This window comes from Ochotona princeps, chromosome 16 (assembly GCF_030435755.1).
Source record: "Ochotona princeps isolate mOchPri1 chromosome 16, mOchPri1.hap1, whole genome shotgun sequence".
NCBI classification, from domain to species: domain Eukaryota; kingdom Metazoa; phylum Chordata; class Mammalia; order Lagomorpha; family Ochotonidae; genus Ochotona; species Ochotona princeps.
In genome coordinates this window covers 52,459,696-52,486,798 of record NC_080847.1, presented here as the reverse complement: position 1 = coordinate 52,486,798, position 27,103 = coordinate 52,459,696, and the positions used below count along the sequence as shown (strand labels likewise).

The following is a 27,103-nucleotide window of genomic DNA, read 5'->3' as shown; positions in this document are numbered from 1 at the left end:
CCCCACATAGCCCTCCCCCTGGGCAGCAGGTGTGGGGATTGGACCCAGGCCGGACTAGAGGATGGGGGTGTCCATGTTTGGTCCCGGTGGGGTGAGGGATATTTGACAGGCTGGGGGCAGGACCCCAAGTCTTTAGGATGCATAAGAGATCAAAGGGTCTGAGAGTGGAGGACCTGCAAGAACAAGACAGGTATGAGAAAAGCAGGTAGTTCAGGGGGTGGGAAGAGGGTGTGAGAGAGGAGGTGAGGGTGTGAGTGGGGGAGAGGGTGTGAGTTGGGGGGAGGGCCTGAGGGAGGGGTGAGGCTGTGAGAGAGGGGGAAGGGTCTGAGGGAGGGGAGGGGGCCTGTGGAGCATGATCTGAGGAAGTCAGAAGCGCTGAGTGAGGAGAAGCAGCTCTGTCAGGGGAGGAGTGAGTTGGGGCGCAGGGAAGAGAGAGGTCTGAGGGTGGTGGTTGGCCACGGCAGGCCGGGGATGAGGGAGTATGAGGAAGGCCACTCTGAGAGGAGGGGAGTGAGGCCTCCTGGGGAAGCTGCGGGGACCAGGGCAGGGGAGGGGAGGGGAGGGCGCTGGCACAGCCCCGCCCTGCAGCTGTCTCCAATTTCCCAGAATCTTGTGCCTTTCAGGAAAGTCCCGGCTCCCGCAGCAGACTCCCTCCTGTGTCGGGAACGGGAGGATGCGGAACCAGGATGCCCCCCTCCTCCCCCCTGCTCCTGGCGCCCCAGGCGGGGAGGACCAGGGTCTCCCCTCTCTGGGTCTGGAGCTCTGGGGGCCCCCCAGAGGCAGGGGCAGCCCCTGGATGAGTCCCAGAAACTTCCCAGAGAAGGCCCGGAAGTCCTGCTTGGTGTCTAACCATGCTCCTCACACAGGCCTCCCTGCCCAAAGCTGCTGGGGCTCCAGGAGGAAGGACCCCACATTGTACCTGTTAGAGGCCCTGAAGAGGGGGTGAAGTCTGGGCTGGGGAGCTGTGGGCCTTCATTCCCCCTTCTGAGAGAAGTGGTCAGGGCTGGTCAGGCCCCGACCTCCCCTTTGAATGCCATCCTGGTGGAGTGGGAGTCTCTTGACCTGGAGACTCAGTTTGCTCATCTATAGAATGGTCCCAAGCAGTGGATCTGGGCTGCAGAAAGTGCCCCGTGCAATGAGCCTGGATGGTTAATAGTCCTACTTATTATTAATGATGCTACCATGATGATTGCAGTCAACATGTGTTTTCAACAACAACAAGGAGGGAAAATAGGATGGGACACCTCGGGCTTTGGGGCTTTGGGCTCTGTTGCGTGGTGGTGGTTTGGCCCTGTCGGATTACTGATCAGAGTAAGGGAGGCCAGCTTGGCGAGTGAACGAGTGAGCGGGTGAGGTCTCCTTATCTCCACACTGCCTGCTGTAACCCTTCCTTACCCTGTGCACTGGGCCAGGGCTTCCTTAGTAAACCCACAGCTGAGGGGCAGGTGTTTGATGTGAGAGGTTAAACAGCCACTTGAGGTCTGGTGCTGCCCTGGGACCTTGCGCCCCTGTGGGACACCCCAAAGAAACTCCTGGCTCCTGGCTTCAGATCGGCTCTGCTCTAGCCATCACAGCCATCTGGGGAGTGAACCAGTGGATGGAAGATCTTCCTTTCTGTGGATCTGCCTTCTCAAGGAAAATAAATCAATCTTAAGAAAAAAAAAAGTTTCAGAGGCCACGTATCAGAGTTCTTCATCCCTCAGTGCCAGGCACGGCTGCACCAGGAGCCCCAACACTCGAGCCCCCATCCTCTTGCTTCCCAAATGCCTTAGCTGGAAGCTAGACCGGAAGTGGGGCAGCCAGGGTTCAAACTGTGCTCCGACATGGGATGTGAGTGTCTTAGGAGTGGCAGCTTAGCTCACTATGCCACAGTGCCCACTTCTCAGGTGGCCAAGGAGCCTCATCAGGGCTCTAAGCCCTTGGGCCAAGCTCCCCTGCTTTCCCAGGGCAGGGGAGGGGAGGGGAGTGCATTAGCAGAGAGCTGGAGCAGAAGTGGAGCAGCTGGGACTCAGGCCAGCACCCATGACGGGATTCCAGCACTCAGAAAGCGGAGGATGAGCCAGTGGAGCGATTGCGCTCTGAAACATCTTTTCTAAAAAGCACCACTTGAGATGCCCAGACCCTGGGTCTCACAGCCTGGGATTCCAGTTCCAGGATCCTGCTAACGCGCACTCTGGGGAGGACTCCCGTGGGGTGGGATGACAGGGGATCTGGAGTGTGTTCCAGGCTCTTGCCTTCAGCTGGTCAGCAGCTGGGGCAGCTGCAGGCATTTGGCGAGAGAGCCGTCAGAGGGGCGTCTGTGGGAGTCCCATGGGTGCTGCAGATGGGGTTGTGACTCACAGGAGGGTTCCAGGAGAAGTCGGGAAGAGCAGGTGAGCTCCGCCCTGCAGACATTGAGCCTGGCAGGGAGGGCTGTCTGGCTCTGGGCTGGAAGTCCACGTGGCCACCACCTGTGTCCCCTCTTTACTCCCTCCCTCCTCCCCCCTCCCGCCATCCCAGTGGGGTGAACACAGGCCAGCTTTCTGGAGCAGGGCCTGGGCCTGGCCTCTGGGTCCCTCCCCACCCTGGGGCCTTGGCAGGGGCTGGAGCCCCAGGCACGGAGCAGGCTGGGCCCACATGGGCCCCGGGCCAAGACTTACCCTTCTGCTTTTTCCCTGTGTCCCTGCTGACTCAGAGGTTGCGACATAGACATCCTCTAGCACACACGGGCCTGGGGAGACCCACACTCTCCTCCTCTCCTCCTTCCCTCACTCCCCAGCCAGCCCACCACCGCCTTGATCAGAACAGCAGCAGCCTCTGTCCTGGGTGCAGGTGGACGGCTGGGCAGGCCCATCCTGGCCTCGGTGGCCCCACCTGTTCCTGGGACCCTGGCTTGTACACCAGCTCTCTGGCTTTGCAGCTGTGGACCCGGCGCCGGTTGCATTGATCCTCGTCTGGGTCCTAGACTTCCTACCTATAAAACAGGAGGCCCGAGCAGCTGCTCAGGGCTACTCTGAGTCAGACGGGTTAGCAAGTACCGGCCTGGCCTGGCACGGTCGCTGTTGTTAATGGACTATAGGAACCGGGACCCTATGAGGACAGCTCAGACCTGGTTCCCAGAAGGGATGTAAGAGCAGGGTTGTCCAGGGGTTAGGTCACCGCTTGGGACACCTGCGCATGCACGTGCCGGGAAGCGATGGCTCAAGTGCTTGGGGCCCTGCCATCCCCATGGGGGAGACCCCCGGATGGAGCTGCAAGAGCCCAGTGTCTCCCAGCACTAGCTCTTGTGGACACTGGGAGAACGAACTAGCAGGTGGAAACTCTCTGACCTTGGAATGAAATGAACATTTGTATTAGAAAGCGAGGACGTGGGGGCCCACAATAGCCTCCTAAGTAGTTCTGTTGCCGTCCACCTCAGCTGGCCAGCTGGGAGCATTTCTGTCCACTGTGAAGCAGAAGAGGGCTGGGTTGGCATCATCCTGCCTGGAGGCTTGGCCCCTGTTGGAAGGCGTCTGAGCTGCAGAGGGGACCAGTATGGGGACAGGCTGAGTGTGAGCATGGGTGAGCTGGCTCTCCCCGGGCCTCAGTTTCCCCTGTGAGTCAGCAGGATGACAAAGAGAGAGGCGGGCGGGATGCTGAGTCAGCAGGCGCTGGGCACCACCAGCCTCATGCTCTGGCGAGGACAGGGGGCCCCTGGGGTGGTTGGGTGGGCAGGCAGCAGTGTGGCCTCTGAACCTCATCTGGAATGTGGGGATGGACTCCTCTTCCCCAGGGCAGGGCAGGGCAGGGCAGGGCACGGCCAAGGCCAGGTGCGGAAAGCCCCTGTGAGCCTGGCACGCTAGGGCCAGCTCGTGCCCAGGTGAGAGGTGAGCAGGGAGCTTGCAGGGTGGGCCCAGCAGGGCACGGGAGGCTCTGGTCCCGGGCTGACCCACAGGTTGAAGTCACAGGGGGTGGGGGGCTCTCCTGCACAAGTTCCCTGCCTCTGGGGTTCTCAGAGAGCAGCTAGGAGGCAGGAGCTCTCAAGGCTCCACCAAGCCTGGGGAAGGCCTTCAGCCTTGGAGTCCCCCGTGGAGTATCAGTTCTTTATGTTCTTTGTCTTCCTCTGTGAGGCCTCAGAATTCCTGGGAGTGAAAATGCAGTAAGCCCCCATCCTCGCGGGCTGGAGTCCTGGCTGTTCCACTTCCAATCCAGCTTCCTGCTATTGCACCTGGGAAAGCACCAGAAAATGGTCTGAGTGCTTGGGCCCCTGCGTTCACGTGAGAGGCCTAAATGAAGTTCCTGGCTTCTGGCTTTGGCCGTTGGGGCCATTTGGGGTGTGAACCAGTGGATAGAAGATCTCTTTCTGTGGGCCTGCCTTTTGAATACATACATGTATTTTTTTAAAGATTTATTTATTTTTATTGCAAAGTCAGATACATACAGAGAGGAGGAGAGACAGAAATATCCTCCGTCCGATGATTCACTCACTCTCCAAGTGACCACAACGGCTGGTGCTACACCAACCCGAAGCCAGGAGCCCAAATCCTCTTCTGGGTCTCCCACGCAAGTGCAGGGTCCCAAGGCCCTGGGCCATCCTCGACTGCTTTCCCAGGCCACAAGCAGGGAGCTGGATGGGAAGTGGAGCTGCCGGGATTAGAACTGGTGCCCATATGGGATCCTGGTGTGTGCAAAGTGAGGACTTTAGCCGCTAGGCTACTGTACTGGGCCCGGGAGCTTACTGTTTGGGCCACATACACACCCCGCTGCCTAAGTGGGGGCAGTCTCCCTTAACAGCCTGGAGCACCCTCCTGCAGGGCTGAAACTCAGAGCACACATCCTAAAGGGACAGTACCTTTCCTGAAACGGCCAGCTCGTCCCTGTCCCCGCAGGTCACAGCCTCCGCTGGCTGAGGCCACAACCCCCTGCTCAGCCACCAGGCCCTAAAAATACAGGTACAAAAGCCCCTCAGGCTCTTGGGAAAGCTGAAGTCACCCCAGGCCCTTCCTCATTCACATTGAGGCCACCACAAGCTCATCTTCTCTGTCCCCACTTGGGGCTGCCTCCCCCACCCAGCCCCCGCTGGTTCTGGTGATGCACTCCCACGGTACAGGGGTGGGGGTGTCAGGGAGCCCGCTGGCCCAGAGCAGAGGAGCAGCCCCTGGGCCAGAGCAGCAGGGGCTGGCCGTGCTGGGTCGTGGTCTCCTCCACGCAGGCGCAGCATCCCCTGGCTCTGCGTTTGTCACTTCAGCCCGTTGTGGTCATGCAGACTCACTTAGCACGCTTGCTCAGCTTCTGGGAAAGTCAGATCGTATTGGGTGTTTCAGATCCCAAATTCTCTTTTTGTGGGTTCCCGCTGCGCCCGCAGCCCCGTGTCACTCCCACCCCTCCCTCCCCCTCCCGGTGCTGCCAGATCCTCCAAGGAACAGAGTACATCTCCTGGTCCCGGGATTGGGGCGGGGGGCATGGTGGGTTCCACCGTCCCTGGGCACCCCTGTGTCCCGGATGGGAGTACCTGTGGCTTGGCACTCGGACCCAGCCTCCTGCCTCTGTGCCCGGTGGCAGCAGATGGTGCACCAAGAACCCTGGGCCCTGCTGCCCCCATGGCAGACCCGGATGGAGCTGCCGCATCCTGACTTGGACCTTGATGTAGCGCTGGCTGTTGTGGCCATTTGGGGGAGCAAACCAGCAGATGGAAGATTCTCTGTCTTTCTGCCTTGGAAATAAATCATATAAAGATGCTGTGCAAATTAGGAAGTGTGATATGGAGATGTGCAGACCATGACAGTACTGTGTCCGGTTTCTCCAGTTGCAAAGAGAACTTGGCTTCACCAACTCTCGCCACCTCGTCAAAGTCCTTCTAGCCACTCTATTTTCACTGGAAAGGCAGATCCACAGACAGCAGGAGACAGAAAGATCTTCCACCTGCTGGTTCACTCCCCAAATGGCCACAACAGTTAGAGCCAGGAGCCAGGAGCCTCTTCTGGGTCTCCCACGTGAGTGCAGGATCCCAAGGCTTTGGGCCGTCCTCCACTGCTTTCCTAGGCCACAGGAAGGGAGCGGATGGAGAGTGGAGCAGCTGGGACATGAACCAAAACTCATATGGGTTACTGGCACCGCAAGGTGGAGAATTAGCCTGTTGAGCCATCGCACCCCGACTTTCCAGACACTTTCTAGTCCCTCCCCATCCCTCAGTAACCCTGATCTTGATGGGCGTACATTTTCTGTGAGAGGAATCTTGACTCTGGCTCCTTGGCGTCTGTGTTGTGTCTGTGAGTGTCTCCAGGTTCTTGATTCTTCTGGTGTTTGCTCTGTTTTTTCATTATTAATTACATTGCATTATGTGACACAGTTTTATAGGTACTGGGATTCCTCCCACCCCTCCCCAAACCCTCTCCCCATGGTGGATTCCTCCACCTTGTTGCATAACCACAGTTCAAGTTCAGTTGGGATTCCCTCATTGCAAGCATATACCAAGCATAGAGCCCAGCATCTTATTGTCCAGATAAGTTCAACGGCTTGTTGGAGAGACCGTCTCTGGTCTGAAGCTAGAGCCGTCAGAGTATCATCCCAATCAATTAAAAGCCCCAACATAACATCAGCAACAATTTATAACGTTATGGAGTTAATTGATATAGTATTGAGTAACCAATATGTTAAAAAAAAATGTTTGCTCTATTTTTGTTGCTGTATACTGTTCCCTTGCTTGGACATTATCACAGTTGGTTTTTAAAAAAAAAAGAGAGAGAGAACACAACAAAACCGTTAAAACACAGAAACACAGGAAGAGAGGAAGAACCAGCCTCCCATGAGCCAGCCCTTTGGCCTGGGGCCCGTGGGTGGGTGATGCCTGGGGCCCGTGGGTGGGTGATGCCTGGGGCCCGTGGGTGGGTGATGCCTGGGGCCCGTGGGTGGGTGATGCCTGGGGCCCGTGAACTGGTTTGCATTTTTTTCTACATTCTCCAAGAATGTTGGGATCTCTGGGTCTCTGGCTGTGGGAGTAAGGCCTGACAGTGCCCCACAGCATGGGGGCCAATTTTCGTTGCCAAACTCCAGTGTCTATTGAGGTTGGCTTGCCCCATGTCCTTGCTGGATCTGGGCCCAGCAGGCTTTTGCCTCTGTGTGTGTGAGAGTGTGAGTGTGTGGCCCGTGGTAGCTCATGGACATTTCCTGGGTCCCTCTTGCGCCTGAACACTGTTTCTTGTATCCATCATTTGAATTCAAGTGTAGGAGACTTTTGAAGGACCAAGCAATCTAGAACCCCAAGATCTTATTATTTTTTTAAATTTATTTATTTAACTTGGAAATCAGAACTACAGAGAAAGATCTTCCATGTGCTGGTTCACTTCCCAAATGGCTGCAATGGCCAGAGCTGAGCTGATCCAAAGCCAGGGTCTCCCACGTGGGTGTAGGGGGTCTAAGGGCTTGGGCCATCTTCTGCTTTCCCAGGCCACAAGGAGGGAGCTGGATGGGAAGTGGGGCACCTGTGGCATAAAACAGCTTACTTATTTGATGTCAGCAATACCAGGGGGAGGCTTAACCTACTATGCCATAATGCTGGCACCCTGGAACCCCAGATTCTTAGGGGCAAAGCATTTAAGCATTCTGGAGTCAGTGTGCTTCCATCTCCTAAAGCGTGCAGTGAGGGGCAGGGAATTCCAGCTCATAAGGTGGCTGATGTTGCTTTTAATTATTTATGTTTACTTGTGAAGCAGAGAGGAGAGACACCACACCATCTCCACCCCATCTGCTTCTGATCTCCCTGGAGGGTGGTAAGGACCGGACCACTTGAACTGTCACTGCCGCCTCCCAGGGCGTGCACTCTCGGGGAGCCGTAGCTGGGCTTGAACCCCAAGACCAAGATGGGATGCAGGTTTTGGTTCGGGGGCCTTAAGCACAGTGCCCACCATCCGCCGGGGGTCCATGTGATGACTGGGTGCCCAGAACACAGGCTGGGGTGGGATACTCTCAGTGGGTGTGGGTCTCCTGTCCACCACCGCTGGGATCTGTTTGTTCCCTCTCTGTGAAGGGAGTGGAGGCACAGCCGGGGTTTCTGAATGAAGGGATCCCCCAAAGACTCCTGGCCTACTGGAGCAGGAGCTGAAGGAGTGGGATCTGAGGAGCTGAGAAGCATGAGCTCAGAGCCCTGGAGAGGAGAGAGGGACAGAGATACAGGCCAGCCCCACAGACTCCCCCTGCCCGCTTAGCGGAGCAAGTGGGCTCTGCTGGCCAGGGGCCTGGGCCTCGCAGCCCAGCCTGCGTCCCCACCCCTCAACCCGCATCTCCTCTGCTCTGCCCTCTGCATTCCAAGTCTCCACGTGGCCCTGGCCTCCCAGCTCCCCAGCCTCCCCCTTCCTTGGCCTCCCAGCTTCCCAGCCTCCGCCCTCCCTGCACACATGGTTGGGACTGGCAGTGTGTGTAGGAGAAAGTCCAGGCTGCGGCACCAGGCACCACCTCCCTCCTGCCTTATCTCCCGGCACGGTCCCCAGCCTCCCAGCCAGGCCCCGCCCCCTGTTCTCTTTGCTTACACACACCCATTTTCTCAACCTCAGAAAGCGCTTCCTTTCCTTGGAGATGCAGGGAACCTGAAACTGTTGGCGCCTAAGGCCTCCCCTCCCGAAAGCCCTTCCTGATTTCTCCTCCCAGGCTGGGCCAGGAGATCACCTTCACCCCGCCCCCCATTCCTGGATGCCAGCTGTCACCATTTTGGGTGGTAATATCTGACAACAGGATGGTGGCCCTGTAAGTGAGCCTGAGGTTATCCGTTGCCCCCAACAGTGGAGCCCTGAGACCCTGCTGTCCTTACTCTTAAAGATGTATTTATTTATTTATATTGGAAAGGCTGAGAAGGAGAGACAGAAAGAAAGGTCTTCCATCCACCGGTTCACTCCCCAAATGGCCACGACGGCCAGGCCAAGAGCCTCTTCCCCAGGTTTCCCCACCTGCTGCCCAGGGTGCCCATTAGCAGGAAGCTGGACTCAGGAGCTAAGGCGGGACTCGAACCCAGGCTCTCGCGACATCCCAAGTAGCAGTGGCTTTCACGCTGTGCCAAGTCGCCTGCCCCGGGTCTGTCTTCTGCTTCTAGATTTTGACTTTGGCTGAATGACTTGGGGGGTTGTACAGCAGTGAGAGTCATTGCTTTTCTGTGTGAGGTTCTGTGGGCTACAGCTGTGCCCTCCTGGGTCCTCTGGCCCACTGCCCGCACCCACTGATGTGTCCTCTGTTACCATGGCTTGCACCCACACATCCAGTGTGGGTCCTGCCTCTGCTTCTGCGCCCACTCCCTGGGTAGCAGCAAATGCTGGCTGGGGTACCCCATGTGTGACAGACCGGGGTCTGATAGTCCCGGAGCCTGTGCCAGCCTCCAGAAATAGGCCCTCCAGATCCAAACCGAGCTGGGGCCTGCTCATCCTGCCTGGCGGGTCCCCCGTGACAGTCCCCAGTGGTGCAGTGTCCATCCAGCTGCTGGCTGTTAGGTTCGGCACTGCTGTACTCCTGGACACACAGAGTTCTTCAGATTGGATTTCATTTCTTGCTTAGGAACCGAGCCGTGGGCTCCTGCAGGCAGTTGGGCACTGCTCCAGCTCGCGTGGCTGGCAGCAGAGCCTGGGGCAGCTGGAGTGGCCAGCGATGAAGTAAAGCCAAGAACTTCACCTTGGGGAAGGCCACAGCTCTCCGAGAGACCATTGGCCTGCACACTGCTGTTTAAACAAGAAAGAGAAGTGGGACTTGGACCTGCTGCTGCTGTGCCTGGTGTCCAGCCCGGGAGAGGGGAGAACATGAGGCTTTAACCCCTTGGGGCCCAGGCTGCGCAGCGGCCACCCGCCTTGTCATTTTACAAGTGCAGAGCATAACTCTGGCGTAGGACACGATGGGTAGCTGGGGATGGAGCACAGAGTAGGGGCTGGGCACTGTTTTTTTTGGGGGGCGGGGAGCACTGTTTTTTTTTAAGAGTATTTATATGAAAGGCAGGGCAGCAATACACACACACACACACATACACACACACTTCCATCTTCTGGTTCACATCCCAGATGGCCACAGTGGCCAGGGATGGACCAGGAACAGGTCAAAGCCATGAGTTTTTGCTGGGTCTCCCCTGTAGGTCCCAAGGACTTGAGCCATCCGCTGCTGCTTTCCGAGGTGCATTAGCTGGGAACTGGATGGGAAGTGGAGCACCCGGGACTGCAACCGGTATCCCTATGGGTCGTCGGTGTGGCAGTTATTGCCTTAGCCTGATGTGCCACAGTGCCAACCCCTGGATAGGCAATTTTTCACCGCTACTTTGTACTTCAAAACTCATTATGTACCTAGTTATGAGGCAGAGTGAATGGGGTGGAGAAAGCCCAGCATTTCCCAGATGCCCACAGTGGCCAGGCCAAAGGTGGGAACTCAGTCCTGGGCTCCCAGGACACTAGCGGGGAACCCAGGTCCTTGAGCCGTCTCCTGCTGCCTCAGGGTGCAGGTGAGCAGGAAGCCGCGGGTGGGGAGCAGAGTTGGCAGCTGGGTAAGGGGTGCAGGCGGCCTGAACACCAAGCCAGATGCCCGCCCCCACATGGGGCAAACAGCTGCTGTGTGCTCCTTGTGCCAACAGGTGTTTCAGCCCTTGCCCGGGAGCAGCTTGGACAAGGCGTGGGCGGTTGACCGAGTCAAGGTCCTGTTTTGGGTGAGAGAGGGGCCTGCAGGCACAGAGAGCCGTTCTGCTGTCAGGTAAGTGCTGAAGAACGCCGGGGCCAGGGTGGAGAGTGGAGGCTGTTGTGTCAACCTGAGGCCAAAGAAGTTTGGCTAAAGGGTGATGATGTGTGGGAGTGAGGCTTTGAGGAAGTAAGGGGATGGTCTGTGTGCGTTTGTGGGGAAGGATGGAGTGTTCTAGGCCTGAAGTGCAAAGGCCCTGGGGGCCCAGAGTCTGGTGTCAGCCCAGGAAAGGGGAGAGAAGGGGCTTTAACCCCTTGGGGCCCGGGCTGCGCAGCAGCCACCCACCTCGTCATCTTACAAGTGTGGAGTATAACTCTTGGATAAGACACAAGGGGTTGCTGGAGGCCAATGGGGCTGGAAACAGATCAGCAAAGGGAAGGGCGGAGGTGCTGGGATAAGGGGGACAGGTGGCAAGTGGTGTCTTGGGGGCCATTGCGGGAATGCCAGCCCCTCCCTGCAGGGGGCCCTTGGTGTCCTCAGGGATGGATCTAGGACCCCCAGGGACAGTGAGCTCTTGCCTCCTTGGAGGCCTGACCCCTAGGTCAAGGCCAGGGAGACACGGACAAGACTAAGGCCTGCCTGGGTTGGGGACGGTTGTGAGCTGCGTGTCCATGGTGTGGATCAGTGGATGGACTCAGAACATGGGGCTGGAGGAGGCTGGTAGCCTGTGGGGCAGACAGGAGCCATGGAGGGTTGTGGGCAGCCTGGGGACAGGACCTGACTTGGGGCTTGTGGCTTCTGGCTCTGTGTGGGGAACAGCGGGGTGGGCAAGGCTTGGAACCTGTGGAGGAGGCCATGCGGTGGTCCTGGGTGCGGGTGACAGTGGCCACAGGTGTTCCCAGTTCCCAGGTGGAGAGGGTGCCCAGCACAGCAGGGGACAGAAGCCCCATTCCAGGGCACCCCGCCACTGCCCGCCCTGGAGGCCTCCCTGCCAGGGAAGTTGAGGTTGGAAGAGGCGGTGAAGTGCCAGGTCCAGAGAAGGCACGGCCCCCACCCCCATCTCCCTCCGTGAAGACAGGACATGGCATTGCCTCTTCCCACCTCTAAGGCGTCCCCAGGCGGGCCTCCGGGCCTCCTTTCCTCTCTCCCCATCCGCCTGGAGCCCAGGCCCCCTGCGTGCCCTAGACTTTAACCCCTGACCCCTGGTGGCGCCGGGAAGGGCAGGAGGCCTGAACAGAGGGCCTCGGGAAGAATTCCCCTGCTCTGCGTGCCAGGGGAGTTACCAGGGCAGGGCTGGGGGCAGGTGCAGAGGAAGAGGCCGAGGGGGAGGGGACGAGGGAGGGGAGGCCTCTGTGGTGGTGCCTGCTGCCTCAGTTTCTCCCCCCCCACCCCCGTACAAGGGGTGTGGTTTCTTCCTGGGGATGTTGTTGGAAGGACCCTGTGTGTGTGTGTGTTGATGGGGGAAGCACTCCCAATCTAATGGAGGACATGAGGTACCCCAGCTCGTGGGAGAGATGGGCCAGCAAGTCCAATGGTCTGTTGGGGTGGTGGTGAGGGTTTGGATTTGTGGGAGGGTGAGTTTCTGTTCAGAGGGAGGAGAGATGTCTCTGAGGGGTGAACGTATCATGGATGAGGGAGCCGCTCAAACTGAGGAGGCTGGGCAGAGAGCCTGCTAGGCTGATGAGGGAGGTAGTGTTTCCCCTGTTCGGGGTCAGGGGAGAGTGTGAGGGTGCACACTTGCTACAGCTCAGGCCGCTGGGCCCTGGGAAAGCCAGCAAGCACCCCAACTCCACTGGCCAGACCCCTGCTGGTGAGGGACACCCTGACCGGTGGGGCACTGGCGTCACCTAGTGGTAACCAGGGTGGGGAAGCCGAGGTCCAGTCTCTCTCCCCTGTTCTGGATCCTTCTGCAGCTCCCCAGAGTCCTCCAGGGGCAGTGAGGTCCAAGCCGGCCTCTCTCTGGCTGCCCTCGCGTTTGCTGGACCATAAGCAGATGCCCAACAGTGATTGTGTGCTCCGGGGAACGTTCGTGGCGTTAATGCATGCATGCCTGCCGGCCAGGTTAGAATCCACCAAGGAGGCCTGGGGACAGCGTGTCCCCGTGAGGGACACGGTCGGGTACCAAAACCCTCAGGTTCCCTGCTAACCCCAGGACCATCTTCAAACCATTTGTGAAAAATGCATATTTTGAGATGAACGGCTTTACTTTTTTTTTCTCTCTCACCGAGTTTATCTTTTTGTTCCGTTGTGTATGGTTGGCTGGTTAGAGGTGCACTTGTACTGTCCCCTCTTCTGAATATTGTTGTCTGTGTCGGAGGAGCTGTGTCTTCAGGAAGTCCTCCGAGATCACACCAGCGGGGTCAGATGCCCATCAGCACTCCACAGCAGGTGCCCTCACCCATCTCAGCCCTGACCAGCGCCAGCCGTGCCTCTGTGGGCACTGCTCAGCCTCCCCACTGGGCCCAGAAGGATAGGGTCAGTTCTGTTTTTTTGCCTTCTCCTCTGAGCTTTGTCTGTTAAATTTTGCTTAATTTCAGAGGCCTAGAGAGAGGCATCCCTGCTGCTGATTCATTCCCCAAGCGCTTGCAACCTCCAGGGCTGGGCCAGGTGGAAGCTGGGAGCTGGGCCCTCCATCCAGGGCTCACACAGACTCTACCCACCCCTGCCAATGGGCTGTGTTCACGAGCAGGAAGCTGGAGTTGGGAGTGGAGCTGGGACTCGAACCCTGACGCTCTAATAAGAACTGCAGGTGTCTCAGCTGCTGGCCCCAGGGTCTGGGTTGCAATTCTCTCCCCGCTGGGGAAGGGGGAACATGAATGCCCCATGGAGTCCCTGTGCTCTCAGGAAACAAGTGGAAGACTTTAGGGCTATAGTGGTGTGCAGTGGCCGGGGGTGGAGATGGGGAGACGAGGGGAGCCAGATCCCCACGGCCTGAGCTGACCGCCTGCCGGGTGACCGGAGGTGACCCAACAGAGCAGGCCCAACGCCCCATGGTGCCGGGACCTTGAGAAGGCCCCTTGCCCGGGGCTTCCCAGGCTGGGAGGGTCTGGGGAAGAGGTGTCTGTCGGGTTAGGGGAAAACCAGCCTTCCCTGCCCATTGTGAAGTGGATGGTGGTGGTGGCTGGGGTGGGGTGACGGACGGGGGTGGGGTGGGGGTGGGAGGACACAGGCCAGGCGGCTCCTGTGCGCCCAGGAGGAAGTTGGGGCTAGGATGAAGCCCCACAAAGTGAGTGCCAAACCACAGCCCGCAGCTGGCCGCCGCTTCCCTCGGGCTCTGGGCTCTGGGCCAGGCTGATGCTGCTCCGGCCCTGGTGAGCGAGGTCGCCTCCCCTCCAGCGTCCAGCCCCTGTGCCTGCCCCAGCCCCAACTGTCCTGCCAGGCCCAGCACCCCACCCAGCCTCTGCACAGAATGCCCTGTGCACCCACCTGCCTTGGGGTGGGAGGGGGAACAACAAACCAAAGTCGTCCCAGCCCCTCAGGATCCCAGCACGCGTGGGCTTGAAATGGCCTCCTGCCTTCACACACGCCATGCCTTCCCTTGGTGGGGAGCTCGGCCTGACCACCTCTGTTGCTGGGTCAGAACCTTGGCACCCATGGGCAGCAGCTGGGTTGGTGGAGGGAGACCCTGGGCAGAGGGACAGGGCATGGGCTTGCGAGGCCTGGGCAGGCCCTGTGTGTAGTCACGAGGGGCCTAACGGGGGGGAGACCCGGGGAGACCTGGTGGCCACGGGGACCTGGCTTGCTGGCACGCAGGCCTGAGGTGGGACAAACCCAAGGTGCTTAACGTGGCTCCTGTGCAGAGTTGACATGCAATTGTGGAAAGTAGTCCTACTTTTTTTTTTTTTTTTTTTTTAAGGCATAGTGATGGGGAATAGAGAAAGAGAATTATATTCTATCCACTGGTTCACTCCCCAAATGCCCAGAGTAACCAGGACTGAGCCAGGTCAAAGCCAGGAATCCAGAACTCCGTCTGTGTCTCCCACATGAGTACAGGGTCCCAAGGCTTTGGGCTGTCCTCCACTGCTTTCCCAGGCCACAAGCAGGGAGCTGGAGGGGAAGTGGAGCAGCCGGGGCTCAAGCTGGGTTCTAACCTGCTACACCAAGAAATTCTCTTCTTACAGCTCAGAAACTGGGACGCTGGTTGGCAGGGAGAGCACAGTTAACCCTCAGGACCTCCCGAGTCCTGTCTCTAAGGCCACGGTGAAGTTATGCAACCACGCAGGACATCCTCACAGTGGGGGAAGAAAGCCTGTAGGAGTTGTAGAGGGGCTGGGAAGGGAGGCATTGGGGGCTTCACTCCCGGGCCTGGAGGGGTTGCCATGTCACAGTGCACTCTGGGGACATGGGGTAGGGGTCTCCTGTGGCTGGGCTGGGGCCTCTGGACCCTAGCAGTCCTGTGAAACTTGGAAGACACCGTGCCTGACCAACACCTGATGCTCAGTAGCCACTTGGCACGTGAACCAATGCATGGGTGGGTGAGCGAATGAGTGAGCTGAGCCTAGCCCTGGCTACCCCGGGGACATTCAGGGAGTGAACCATCTCTCTTTTTCTCTGTCGCTCTGGTTTCCAAGGAAGTGAAAGTAACCAAGAAGCATTACCAGAAGAGAACCCGTGCATGGCTTCACACACACTTTTTTGCATTTTTCCACAAGCTTTGTGCAGTTCCCTGTTACAGGGGCCGTGTTTTGGTACCTGCAGGCCCGTGGAGCATCACGGCTATTGCGGTTCACGGAGACCCACGGTGTGCCCAGCACCTGCTGTGTAGTGAGCAGGTGCAGCCCCGTGGTGTGGTGGGGGAGTGAGTAAGAGCTGCAGAATGGAGACGTGTGTGTGTGTGTGTGTGTGTGTGTGTGTGTGTAGCAAGAGGGATGCAGTGACAACAGAGATCACCCGGAGGGCTCCTGGGGCAGCAGCATTTTAGCAGAGCCCTGGCTGAAGTGAGGCAGGTTTGGGGGAACTCTGAGGAAGGAGGAGACGCTTGAGTGGTTGGTTCTGGTTCCAGCCGGGGTGGCTACAGTGGAGTCTGTGAGAAGAAAGAGGCTGGGGGCTGCGCGGGCCTTCAGCCAGGCTCAGGGCTCCAGACCCCAGGGGGTGGCGTCTGCAGCCAGGGCTGCTGGGGGGACCCGTGGCTCAGAGCACCTGTAAGATCCCAGGCTGGGCAGCTGTCCCCTCCTCCCGCCACCCCTGCTGGGGCTGGCCGTGGTACCCCGATGCCAAGCAACCTTCCTCTCATCTTCTCTCCCTTTTCCTTCCCCGACCCCCCTGCTCTTTCCTCTTCCCATCCCCTCCTCCTCCCCCTCCCCCCACTGGCTCTGGTCCATCCATTCCCGTCCACCCAGCAAAACAGGGCAGCCTTCCTTCCTCTGCTTGGCTTGGCGGGGCTCCAGCCACGGCCTGGGTCATTGTGTGTTGCTACCTCAAGGTCACTCCCAGCCTCCTCCTGGCCCTCGCTGTTACCTGTGCTGGCGGTTGGGGGCAGGGGGCTAGGAGAGGCAGAGGCACCCAGGAGCCGTGTCTGCACCCCCACCTGGGGTCTGGGAGCTTTGTGGGGGAAGCAGTGAGCACAGTGTCCTGCTGTGTGAGTGGGCTGGCTCCTGCCCTTCTCTGGTCCAGGTCCTGGCCCTGCGGGCCTGGCTGGCTGACCCTCCCCTCCCCCCTCCTCCTCTCTTTGTGACCTGTTTTCCTTGCTTCTCAGCTGACAAAGTCACCCAGACTCTCACAAATTCAGCTCCCGGGGCTCTTCCCTGGAGGTGCAGATTCCTGGGGTCCAGGCAGGTGGCCCAGGCCGCACCATTACAAACAATATTTATGATGGTCAGCGTGGTGGCAAAGCTCGTAAAGCTGCCTTCTGCAGCACCGGCATGCCATACAGGCGCCAGTTCAAGTCCCAGCTGTTCCACTTCCAATGCAGCTCCCTGCCGTTATTCCTGGGAAAGCAACAGAGGATGGCCTAGGTGCTTGGGCTCCTGCACCTATGTAGGAGAGGAAGCTTTTACCTGGTCCAGTCCTGACCCTTGGGGCTACCTAGGGGGTGACCAGTGAGTGGAAGACCCCTCCCTGTATACATATAACTGTCTTTTAAATAAAGTACATCTTGAAAGAGAAAAAAAGAAATGGAGCTGAGGAGACTTGGACCCTTGATTGGTGCCCATGTGTCGCAGGTGTCATGTGCTTCCTCCAAGTGTCTCACGGGGAAGTGGCCGGCTTAGCTTGGAGCTTGTGCCCGGGGCCCCTGCCCAGCAGAACAACCAGCCCAGCCGGTGGCACAATGCGGGTAGCAGGGTGGCACAATGCGGGTAGCAGCTTGGTGGGGGTTGGGCGAGGTCTGCAGCTTTCCGAGCCTCTTCCTCACGCAGGCAGTGGGGTTTTCAGAGCGCATTTGCGTAGGCACGGTGGCGGCTCTTTCTGGGGCCGGTCCAGAGGCCACCTGAGCCGGTCAGTCCTGGGACAGGGCATCTGCCTGACCTAGAAACCTGAGCCGCCACCTCCTCCCCACCTCCTCCCGCTGGCCTCTTTCTGTGCAGGCTGCGCACCAGCTGGGCAGTGGGGACCCTGGCCCCCGGCACCCTGCTTCTTCCAGCTTGGGAGTTCATGGGGAAGTTCATTTTGTCCATCTGGGGCTGCAGGCCTTCCTTCCAAGGCCCCCTCCCAGATCTCTTCCCCCCACCTTTCTCGGTACCTGAACCATGAGGTGATCTGGGGGGTACTCGCAATCTCCCTTATCCTGGGTGGTGGGGAGTGTAAGAGGTTGCCAGTGTGGGGTCTGTGCCATGGCTAAACAGGCTGACCTTCCATCTTCAAGTGCCAGGATCCTATATGGGCACCGGTTCATATCCCAGCTGCTCCACTTCCCATCTAGCTCCCTGCTTGCAGCCTGGGAAAGCAGTGGAAGATGGCTCAAAGCCTTGGGACCCTCCCGCGTGGGAGACCTGGAAGAAGCTCCTGACTTTGGGTCTGCTCAGCTCAGCTCTGGCCATCTGGGGAGTGAACCAGCCAATGGAGGAGCTATTTGTCTCTCCTCTCTGTAAATCTGCACTTCTAATAAAAATAAATAAATATTTCAGAGAGATGGCCAGTTGGGAGTGGGGGTTGTTGGATGGGATCTAGGGAAAGTGGCCGTAAGTGGGGCCCTGGCTTGAGGCTTTTTTGGGGGTCTATGTTTTTTTTTTTGTCCTTTTTCTACTTCTTGCTGGGATGTAGATGAGGCAGCTGCAGCGTCAGCAGCCACATTGTGTGTCAGAGTGAGAGAAGGGAAGGCCACGTTACTGCTGACGGTACAGACAGAAGCAGTCATATTGTTGATGGTTCTGAGCTGTGTGTGTGTTTTTTTTTTTTTTAATAGTGAGAAGCTTGCTTTGCTTGTTTGCTTGCTCTTCTTGCACTCCTCATAATGTGTTTTAAGCTATTATTTTTCTTCCCAGCATAGCTTTGGCCACATCCCCTGGGTTTGGAATATACCATTGTTTTCCCTCTCATTTGATTCTGGTTAATATCTTGCATTGTAATTCCCTCTTTCAGGAATTCTGATCCAGTAAATGGAATTTTGGGGGTGGGAAGGGGATCCATACCATGTGGACTGATGTCTCTGACTGTTGGGTCATTGCTTTCAATGCTGTCCTGTTAGTCTGCTGTGTGAACTTGGATTTGAAGCTGGGGCTCCTAGCCTTTTGCGGAATGGTTTGGAAGAATCTGGGTACCCCAAGAGTAGACCATTTTGCTGATGGACTAGCTAACATGCTGGTGAGTTCCTAAGCCAGTGTATGATGACAAGCCAGGCTTTACAACCATCCCGGGGGTGTGTCACCACCCAGGACCTCAAGCCAACTATGGCTGCACTCCTGACATGTCCTTCCACCCCTGCCCACCCTTGCCAGCACCAAGCATCTCTCCCTGCTTGGTTCAGACTCTGCTGGGGAGAAGACAGGCTGCTCCTGGGGGCCCACCCCTCTAACCCTTGTCGCCCCTTCCTGGGGGCCCACCCCTCTAACCCTTGTCACTCCTGTCTTCTACCCCTCTGCACTCCTATGTTCTTGGGTCTCGCTCTTTGTGTCACTAGAGGAGGAGGGGATGTTGTTGCAGTTGTGGGATGTCTGTGGGAGGCATGAGGGGCACAGGGGCTGGGGTCTCATGATCTGGTGGGTTGGTGGGGGCAGGAGAGGTCACACACACACCAAAACGTGCATTAACCCAGACCTTTATGGCCTGCACGGTTGTCTTGCAGCTCCACGGAGGAGAAGGGCCCGCGTGTGCTAACTCTAGGGTGGGCGTGGATGTACAACAGGCTGCATCCTGGCTGGCTGGACCTGGCTGGTGGTCAGTGGCTCTGGCTCCCCGGCAAGGATGCGGTGGGCTCTTCTCACTGGGAGGGGTACTCCAGGGCTTTGTGGCTACTCCAGGGCTGCTGGAGGACACGGGGCAAGGGGATGAAAAAGGTCATCAGGGTTGGGGGCAACAGTGAGCAGGGCAGAGGGGGGTATCCCCAAGCCCATGGCCCAACCCCACCCTCCCAACCCCACGCTCAGCCTGTGCTGGGTTCAGGTTCAGGAAGGTGGCGTTGGTCCTCCGGCGAGGGAGGGAAGTTGACTGTGAGGAGAGACAGAGGGTGAAGAACCAGTCCCGGCCATCCAAGGCCAGGCCCCCTCCCACAGGCCACAGGTCTCGGTGGACAGGGCTGGTTAGGGGGTGGGGCGTTATGGCTGTCGGACATAGACTGGGTCCCTAAGCCTGGAGACTGCCAATCTGAGGAGGGAGGCACTGTTGTTGACTTGGGGATATGGCTTCGGAGAGTGCCTAGTCAGATGGGGGAAGAAGACTCTAACTCCCCATGTCTGGGGGCTTCTTGTCCAATGAGACCTGGCCTTGCCTCAAAGACATGGCCTCCCAGCCCTCTGGGAGCTTGCAGTCTGATGGAGGAGACATGGTCCCTGACTCTGGGAGCTCCCAGTCTGATGGGGGAGGCCTAGCCCCCCCCCTTGACTGTGGGAGCTCCCAGTCTGATGGAGGAGACACGGTCCCTGACTGTGGGAGCTCCCAGTCTGATGGAGGAGACACAGTCCCTGACTCTGGGAGCTCCCAGTCTGATGGGGGAGGCCTGGTCCCTGACTCTGGGAGCTCCCAGTCTGATGGGGGAGGCCTAGCCCCCCTTGACTGTGGGAGCTCCCAGTCTGATGGAGGAGACACGGTCCCTGACTGTGGGAGCTCCCAGTCTGATGGAGGAGACACGGTCCCTGACTGTGGGAGCTCCCAGTCTGATGGGGGAGACATGGTCTTTAATATTTTAGAATTCCCAATCTAATGAAATAAAATTGTTCCCTACTTCTGGAAGCTCCCAGTGTGATGGAAGAGACATAATTCCCTCATCTTGAAGTAGCAGGCTGATGGAAATCATTCTTCGTTCAGTTAGAATAGACTCAGTACGTGTGGGAGACATCTGTCTCTACTCACTGTGCCCAGGATCCCTGAGTCTAACAGGGGAGCCACATACCCATCATTAGCCCACATCCCCAGTGAGAGGGGAGAGGCAATACTGCCTGGATTCTGGGGTTTGCCTGTCTGAAGGAAAAGGGCTCCCCCCCCACTGGATCAGGCGCCTCTTCTGGAACTCTGATGTCCCCGTTGTGTGTGCGGATGTCCTCTGCAGTAGCCCTCTGTCTGATGGAGGAGGTCTGGCTCCCCCTGGCCTAGGTCAGCAGCCTGACAGAGGAGGTCCTGCTCGAGGACCCTTATGTGGGATGGAGGCCACGAGGGCCCTCTTTTGAGTCTGACGGGGGAGGCACACCTCGGGTTGCACGGCCCCGTCCCCTCCCTCCCACACACTCACGGGCCACCTGCAGCTCCACCTCCAGGGTGTCCGTCTTGCCCTGCAGCGTCACGGTCTTGAGCGTGTAGCGGCCGGCGTCCGTGAGGTTCAGCTTCTGCACCAGCAGCGAGCAGTTGGCGAAGCCCACCTCGCGGCCCGTGTGCGCAGGGCCGGAAATCCAGTTCCCCGAGGGCAGCTGGCTGAGCAGCCGGTTGGGCTCCGAGGCGGCCCCACGGTACCAGGCATAGACCAGCAGGTCCTTGGGGTAGCCCTGCACCGTGAGTGTCACATCCTGGCCCTCGGCTGGTTTGGTGGGCACTGGCACGATCATCATGGCGACCACTGCCGCTGTGGGAAGGGGCAGGGGGGAGGGGGAGCGGTTAGCAGGGCCGCCCTGGGGGTGGCATCCCCTCCCACCCCTCCAGCTGGCTCACCTACGCCTCCCCCAGCTGGCAGGCGCTCCCCGTGGGGGGCGCTGGGAAGGAGACAGAGGAAGGAGGTGACCTGTGTAGTGATGCAGGGGTGCTTGCTTGTCCCCGGGGGCTCTGGGATCCCCTCTCACACTAGTCATTTCCAACCTTCCAGAAAGACCCCAGAGGGCCGGGCCGTGTCTCCTCCATCAGATTAGAAGTTTCCAAAAGAAAGGGGCCATGTCTCCCCCCTGTTAGGTTGGAAATTCCAGAATGGAGAGGGGGTCATGTCCACCTCATCAGAGAGAGGGGAGTTGTGTCTCCCAGGGTGTGTCAGATCCAGAGACCTCAGAATGTGGGGGCTGGAGTTCCCCCTCTAGAAAGGGGGGGGAGCTAGGTCTCCTCCATCAGATTAGGCCATCTCAGATGTGGGTGTGGCGGTTTTTGCTTCTCCCAGAGATCGAGGGAACATGCCTGGCGCACGTTCTAGACATCGTAACTAGACAGCGGTGGCCTTGCACTCTCCCCCATCAGATCGGGAGTGTCCCACAGGTGGGAACTGTGTCTCCTCCATCAGACTGGGAACTCTCAGAAATTAGGGCTGTGTCTCCACAAGAGTGAAAATCCCCGCCCCCACCTGCCCCGCTACATCACACAGGCTGTGCCTCCTCTGACTGACCGGAAGCAGGTTGGGCGTGGCTGTCAGGCCTCCCCCATCGCTCCTTAGCCTCATCCCTTTGATTGGCAGTTCCTTGAAGAAGGGGTGGGCCTCCCTGGGGGACGGGGCAGAGTCTCCCCTTCCTCTGTCTCTCTCCTGTGCCTGCCGCGGGGCCCCCAGCAGTTCAGGAGGCACGTACCTGTGTGCCTTGGAGATGCCACCCGTATCAGCCTGCACAGGTGGGACTCGGGGGCACCTGAGGTCATCTGGTCCACCCCCTGCCTCCTGCCAAGGCCCGCCACCCTGAGCAGCAGGTGCACTTACCTCTGGGGATGCCATTTCTGCTTGTGGGTCCCCTTTGCGTGGGAACCAGCCTGTGTGGGGGAGTGAAGGAGGGAGGGACGGGGGAGGGGGAGGAGGTGGTCCTTGCGCAAGGGCCGAGGCCACCTGAGTGGAAGGGAACCCAGGCAGGATGAGCCGCATCCCCAGGGGCCCGGCCTGTGTCCTCGCCGGGGATGCCACTAGCGGCTGTGGCTGGGGCCAGGAGGCGGTGCTGCTGGCTGTGTTTTTCCATTTCCCAAAGAGGGGTGGTGATAGCACTGCCGGCATGTGTGCTCCGGACAGACAGGCCTCCCAGCCGGCAGCCCTGTGCAACCAGCCCTGTGCCAGTGGGGGGCCTGTGGCTCAGGCTCCCTTTGTTGTTGGCGGTGGAAGCAGAGGCGGCAGTGCCACCCCACACCAGGGGGCCCCTCTGTCACCCTCCTTGGATGTGTGTTTACCTGGGGCTAGGGCACCTCTTGCACTGGGGTGCAGGGGGCATGGCCACCTGTCAGCCAGTGTCTTGGGCAGGTGGTGGCCTCCCCAGGGCTGTGCCGACTCACCGGAGAGCCTGACCACCACGGAGGCCGAGCCGGACAGCAGGGTCTTGGGGTTCTTGACGATGCAGGTGTAGGTGCCCTCGTGGGCGGCCGTCATGCCGCTGATGTTGAGGTGGTCCCGGCCGTTGTTGAGTGCCCGCCCGTTGAGGGTCCACATGTACTCAGGCTCGGGGCAGGAGCGGGCCACGCACCACAGTGTGAGGGATGTGTTGAAGTCCACTTTGATGGTGCAGCCCGTGCGGGCGGTGGAGTCCTGAAGGATGGCCACGCGTTCTGGGCCAACTGTGGGGGCGGCAGGGCGAGAGACATGGGGCAGTGGGGGGAGGGGACCCTCCCTGGTTGGAGTGGGGAGGTAGGGAGGATCTCTGGGAAGATCGGTGGGGTGGGGGTGGCTCAGGAACAGGAGAGGAAGAGGCCTGGCTCCTGTGACTTTGTGCTAGGCTCTGAGAGCAGGTGGGAGCGGGTGGCCAGGGGCGTCTCAGGTTTCCCTTCTGTAGAAGGGGGTGCATTGGACTCTGAAAGAAGCCTCCTCCTAGAGTCCTGCTTGCTGGGGCTCTTAGCTTCTGGGCGTACAGGCTTCTAAAAGGCCAGACTTTGAACTTTTAGGACCAGAAGCTAAGGAAGGTCCTAAGCCTCTCCCTGTCTAGATTCCTTGCTTGTTGGGTTCTGGGTCTCCCATCCCCTCCTGCCTCTCGGCTGTTCTTACATCTCTGGCCCCAACCTGAGCTTCAGGGACACCCCACTCAGATGCACCTGCTGCCCATGGGAACCACTGCACGCTTGCCAGGGCCAGGTGTTTGGTTTCCCAGCATCCCTTGCGGCATGTGCCAACCCCAGGTCTGTTTTCCTAACTGCCATGTTAGCGTCACATCTTGGAAGAGGGACCCCTGATCCCAGACCCCTAACCCCTTGACTCAGCCACGCCCTGTGTGTGTGTGTGTTGGAGGGGAGATGTTGCTGGGGCACTCACAGTACACGGTCAGGTTGATGGGCTCACTGCGGCTCACACTGACCGGGTTCCACACCTCACACTGGTAGGCTCCTGCCTCCTCCCGGTGGACACCGTGCCGGCTCAGCACCCTGCCGTCGGGTGACAGGCTGAGGCGCAGGGCTATGGGCAGGGCTTCGCCGTTAAAGAACCAGCGGACCTCGGCCGGGCTAGGGCTGCTGCACACGAGGCGGAGGGTGTCCCGCCGTTCCACCAGCTCCGTGCTGTTGGCCACCACCGTGGGCTGGGCCAGGATCTCTGTGGGGGCGAGAGGCAGAGGGGGAGAGGGCCAGGCACTGGGCCTGCTCTGGGCTCCTCTGACCCGCCCGCCCCCAGGCCAAGGCAGTAGCCGGAGGAATGAGGAGTGAGGTTAGGAGGTAGTGCTAATTCCCAGGGCCATCCTGGTGGAGGTGGGCCTCAGAGGTAGTGCTAATCCCCAGGGCCATCCTGGTGGAGGTGGGCCTCACAAGGGCATTTCAGGTCTGTTTTAGGATTTTGTTTGAGAGGGGGAAAGGGGCGGATGTGGAGGGAGGAAGGTGGGGAGACTTGGCTGGGGTGGGGGTGCAGGGGGTGTCTCACCATAGACCCGCATGTGTCCGTAGCCCACCTCTGTCTGTAGCTGTCGGTTGAGGGTCTGCAGGATGTACGTGCCCGAGTGCCTGGGCAGCACGCCCTGGATGTCCAGGCCGCCGTCGGGACGCACGGCCTCCCGGCCCGTGTGGGCAGGACCTGGCGTCTCATCGCCTGTGCTCACGATGTAGCTGGCCACCAGGTAGGACAGGCTGAGCGTGGGCCCCGCGTACCAGCAGTAGGCCAGCTCCTCCCCTGACAGCCCCTGGACGGTCAGCGTGACGTTGTCGCCCTGGGCTGGCTGGGCTGGCTCGGGGGTGATGGTGATCTCAGCACCCACGTTCAGGAACACGGCTGGGGGGGCGAGTCCACAGGGTCATGGGAGGCAGGCATGGCCCACTCCCTACCACCCCTCAGCCCCATGGGATGGAGAGAAAGATTCGGGCTCTCTCTGACTCCTTTGAAGTCTGTTTCCTGTCTCCCTGGGTGTCTGAGGGGGTTAAGTGCATCTCACAAACTTAGAACCGGGTCTTGTTTGCAGTAAGTGCTTAATAAATGTCACCTGAATCTGATCTTCAGAGTGGTGCAGGACTGACTGTGATAGGTTGTGCCAAGGATCCAGCCCAGGGACTTGCACGTGGCAGGGGCACATAGCAGGTGTATATAGCAGGTGTACATAGCAGGTGCACATACATGGCAGGTGTATATGGCAGGTATATACAGCAGGTGTATGTAACAGCAAGTATGAGGCCTCTGGTTGATGGGCTGGATCCAGAGGGGTTTCTCTGTGTTAAGAAGTGGAAAACTGAGGGTTGAGAGAGCCTCACACACTCACGTTGGGGTCCCATGGGAGACTTCAGGGCTTGCCCTGGGGTTCCAACTCCCAGTTCAGTGCTTGTCTTGCTCCCTCAAGCCCAGTTATGGTGGCCAGTGGGGGTGGGAGAGGGTGGCCGTGGCTGTGGCCCTCAATGTGAGAGCCCCCGGCCAGCAGCTCCACCTCTATGAACCTATTTGCTCATCTGCGCCGGGAGGTCATGATTAGCTCCCCTAACTCCTGGGGCTAGGAACGCACTGGGGACCATTTCACAGTCAAGTAAACTGAAGCTGTAGGAGGGAAAGTGGCAGGCTAGAGTTCCATCTTTTAGGGCGAGGGGTGGCCAGTTAGGCCTAACCCTGGGCGAGGTGTTGGCCTTCTGCCTTTCCAAGCTCACCCTGCTCCCTGTCATGTGGTGCTGCCCCACACTGATGTCTCGGTGTCTGTGCAAAGTAGAGTTACTTTCCCTCTGTAGCCCCCTGGGCTCCTGGCTCACACCTTCCCTCTCCATATCCTCCCCCCAGGCCCTGGGTTGGGTGTTCCAGGTGCTGGGCTGCTGGGGGTGGGCGGGTGGAGGCACCCTTATCGCTCACCGCTGAGGAGGATCCAGCTGCATCCGGTCAGCGCCATCTTTCGCTCCAGGTGGGTCTCGGAGACGCTGGTGCTGGCGTCCCGGTGCTGGGGTGGGAGCCCGTCCTGGTTGGGGTTTGGCTGTGTCTGCCACTGGGCTGGAGAGGGTTCAGCAATTTGGAGCCTGGGAGGTCACCTGGACGTGGAGGGATTGAGTCACCAAGGACCTGGGGCCCTGTTTTGGGTACCAGGGTGGGTGTGGCGAACACCAGCGAAGGGCCACGACCCGGTCAGGCCTCCTGGGGCAGCTGCCTAACCCTCTTTGTGCCCAAGGCCTGGATTTGGTACCAAAGCAAGAACCAGGTCGCCAGAGAGGAGGGCGGGCGGGGGCAGCGGAAGATTACTTAGCCGGTTCTTGGCCTGCTGTGGCTCCCTGGGTGAGACATGGGCCTGCGTGACGTCTAGGCTGGTACACAGTGACCTACAGACGGCACCTCAGCGGAGGGTAGATAGTCCTGCCGGGTAGGCATCTTTAACACCCCCATTTGTAGATGGGGAAACTGAGTCCCTGGCTGGGACCTCAGGGCATTTGGAGGCTGCTCTGTGTGTTGTCAAAAGGGGGAGGCAAGGCTGTCTCTGGGGGTGCTGCTGCCTGCCAGTCCCCTGCAGAGGAGGGGTTCCCGAGAAAGCCCCGTGTTCCTTCCTCCCTCTTCCTCATCTGGGCAGTGGAGCTGGGGGGCTGGAAGAAACTGGGGTTGGTTTTCCTTCATTTTAAGAGATAACAAATGAGAGCGATCCCCCATCCTGCGGTTCCTTCCCTCCAAATGCTTGAAACAGCCAGGGCTGGGCCAGGTGGGAGCCACTGGGAGCTCCACTGGGGTCTCCCAGGTGCGTGGGGGGCAGGGACCCACCTCTTGGAGCCACCACCTGCTGCCTCCCTGGGTGCGCATGAACAGGAAACTCGAGCTGGGAGCAGAGCATGATTCGAACCCTGATCTGGGCTGCAGGTGTCTCCCACGTCATCCCAACCTCCAGGGCGGAGTCTGACCTTGAATGTGCATTTGGCTAAAATGGGGCTGGGGACAGCTCCCTGCCTGTATCTCCGTGTATGACCCTGGAACATGCAGATGGCATGCTCCCTGCCGCAGGCGCCCCAGGAGGCAGCTGGCCTGGGGCTGCTGGAGTTGGGGTCCCTGGCATGCAGTCTGGGGAGGGGGATGTTCCTGGGGTTCGATACCCAGGCCCTGCACTTGGCTCCATCATTCCCTTCCCAATAGAAGGGACAGGAATGGGCTCTGATTTTTGCCTCCCCAGGGCGTCCTGAGAGGAATGCCCCACAGTGACCCAGTGGGCACCACTGTGCCTCAGTGAATGCTCTTGGGAGGGGCTTAGGGAAACACTTAGTACAGGGTCGGTGCCCAGTCAGCCACACGCCCGCTGGACACAGATGGTGTGTAAAGCCCTGCCGGCACCTGGGGAGACAGGTGGCAGAGAGCAGAGCCGGCGGAGTCAGTGCACCTGCGGGCAGGGCTGGCATTCGTGGGGTCAACAAGAAAAAAATGCAGACTCTCTTCTGTCCCAGATGGCTGCACAAAGCCAAGAGAGGGCGCTGGGCACTTTGGAAGGGAGCGAGGGCATACGGGAGGCGTCTCTCAGGCAAGGAAGGAGCGTCCATGACCGTGACCACCTGTGTGTTATTTTTAGTCAGACTTTGATGTCCCATGTGGCTCCTGGGGCCTTGAGGCCACCGCAGCCTGCTTCCAGGCAGGGGGCCATACCTGCCCTGCTTTGCTCTGCGTGTCCTCAGCTGCCCCAGGGTGGCGAGG

The 27,103-nt window shown here is 59.2% G+C and overlaps 1 protein-coding gene across 1 annotated transcript; it reads right to left on the bottom strand.

Annotated features, from left to right (window-relative positions):
- Positions 1-18,835: 18,835 nt before the first annotated feature.
- On the bottom strand, positions 18,836-25,416 carry CEACAM16 (CEA cell adhesion molecule 16, tectorial membrane component). Its single transcript, XM_058674777.1, has 6 exons — positions 25,301-25,416; positions 23,903-24,247; positions 23,306-23,581; positions 22,339-22,617; positions 20,411-20,737; positions 18,836-18,991 (listed from the first exon to the last, which is right to left on the bottom strand). The coding sequence occupies exons 1-6, from the start codon at positions 25,335-25,337 to the stop codon at positions 18,978-18,980; spliced, it is 1,278 nt and encodes a 425-aa protein (XP_058530760.1). The 5' UTR covers positions 25,338-25,416; the 3' UTR covers positions 18,836-18,977.
- Between the last annotated feature and the right edge of the window lie 1,687 nt (positions 25,417-27,103).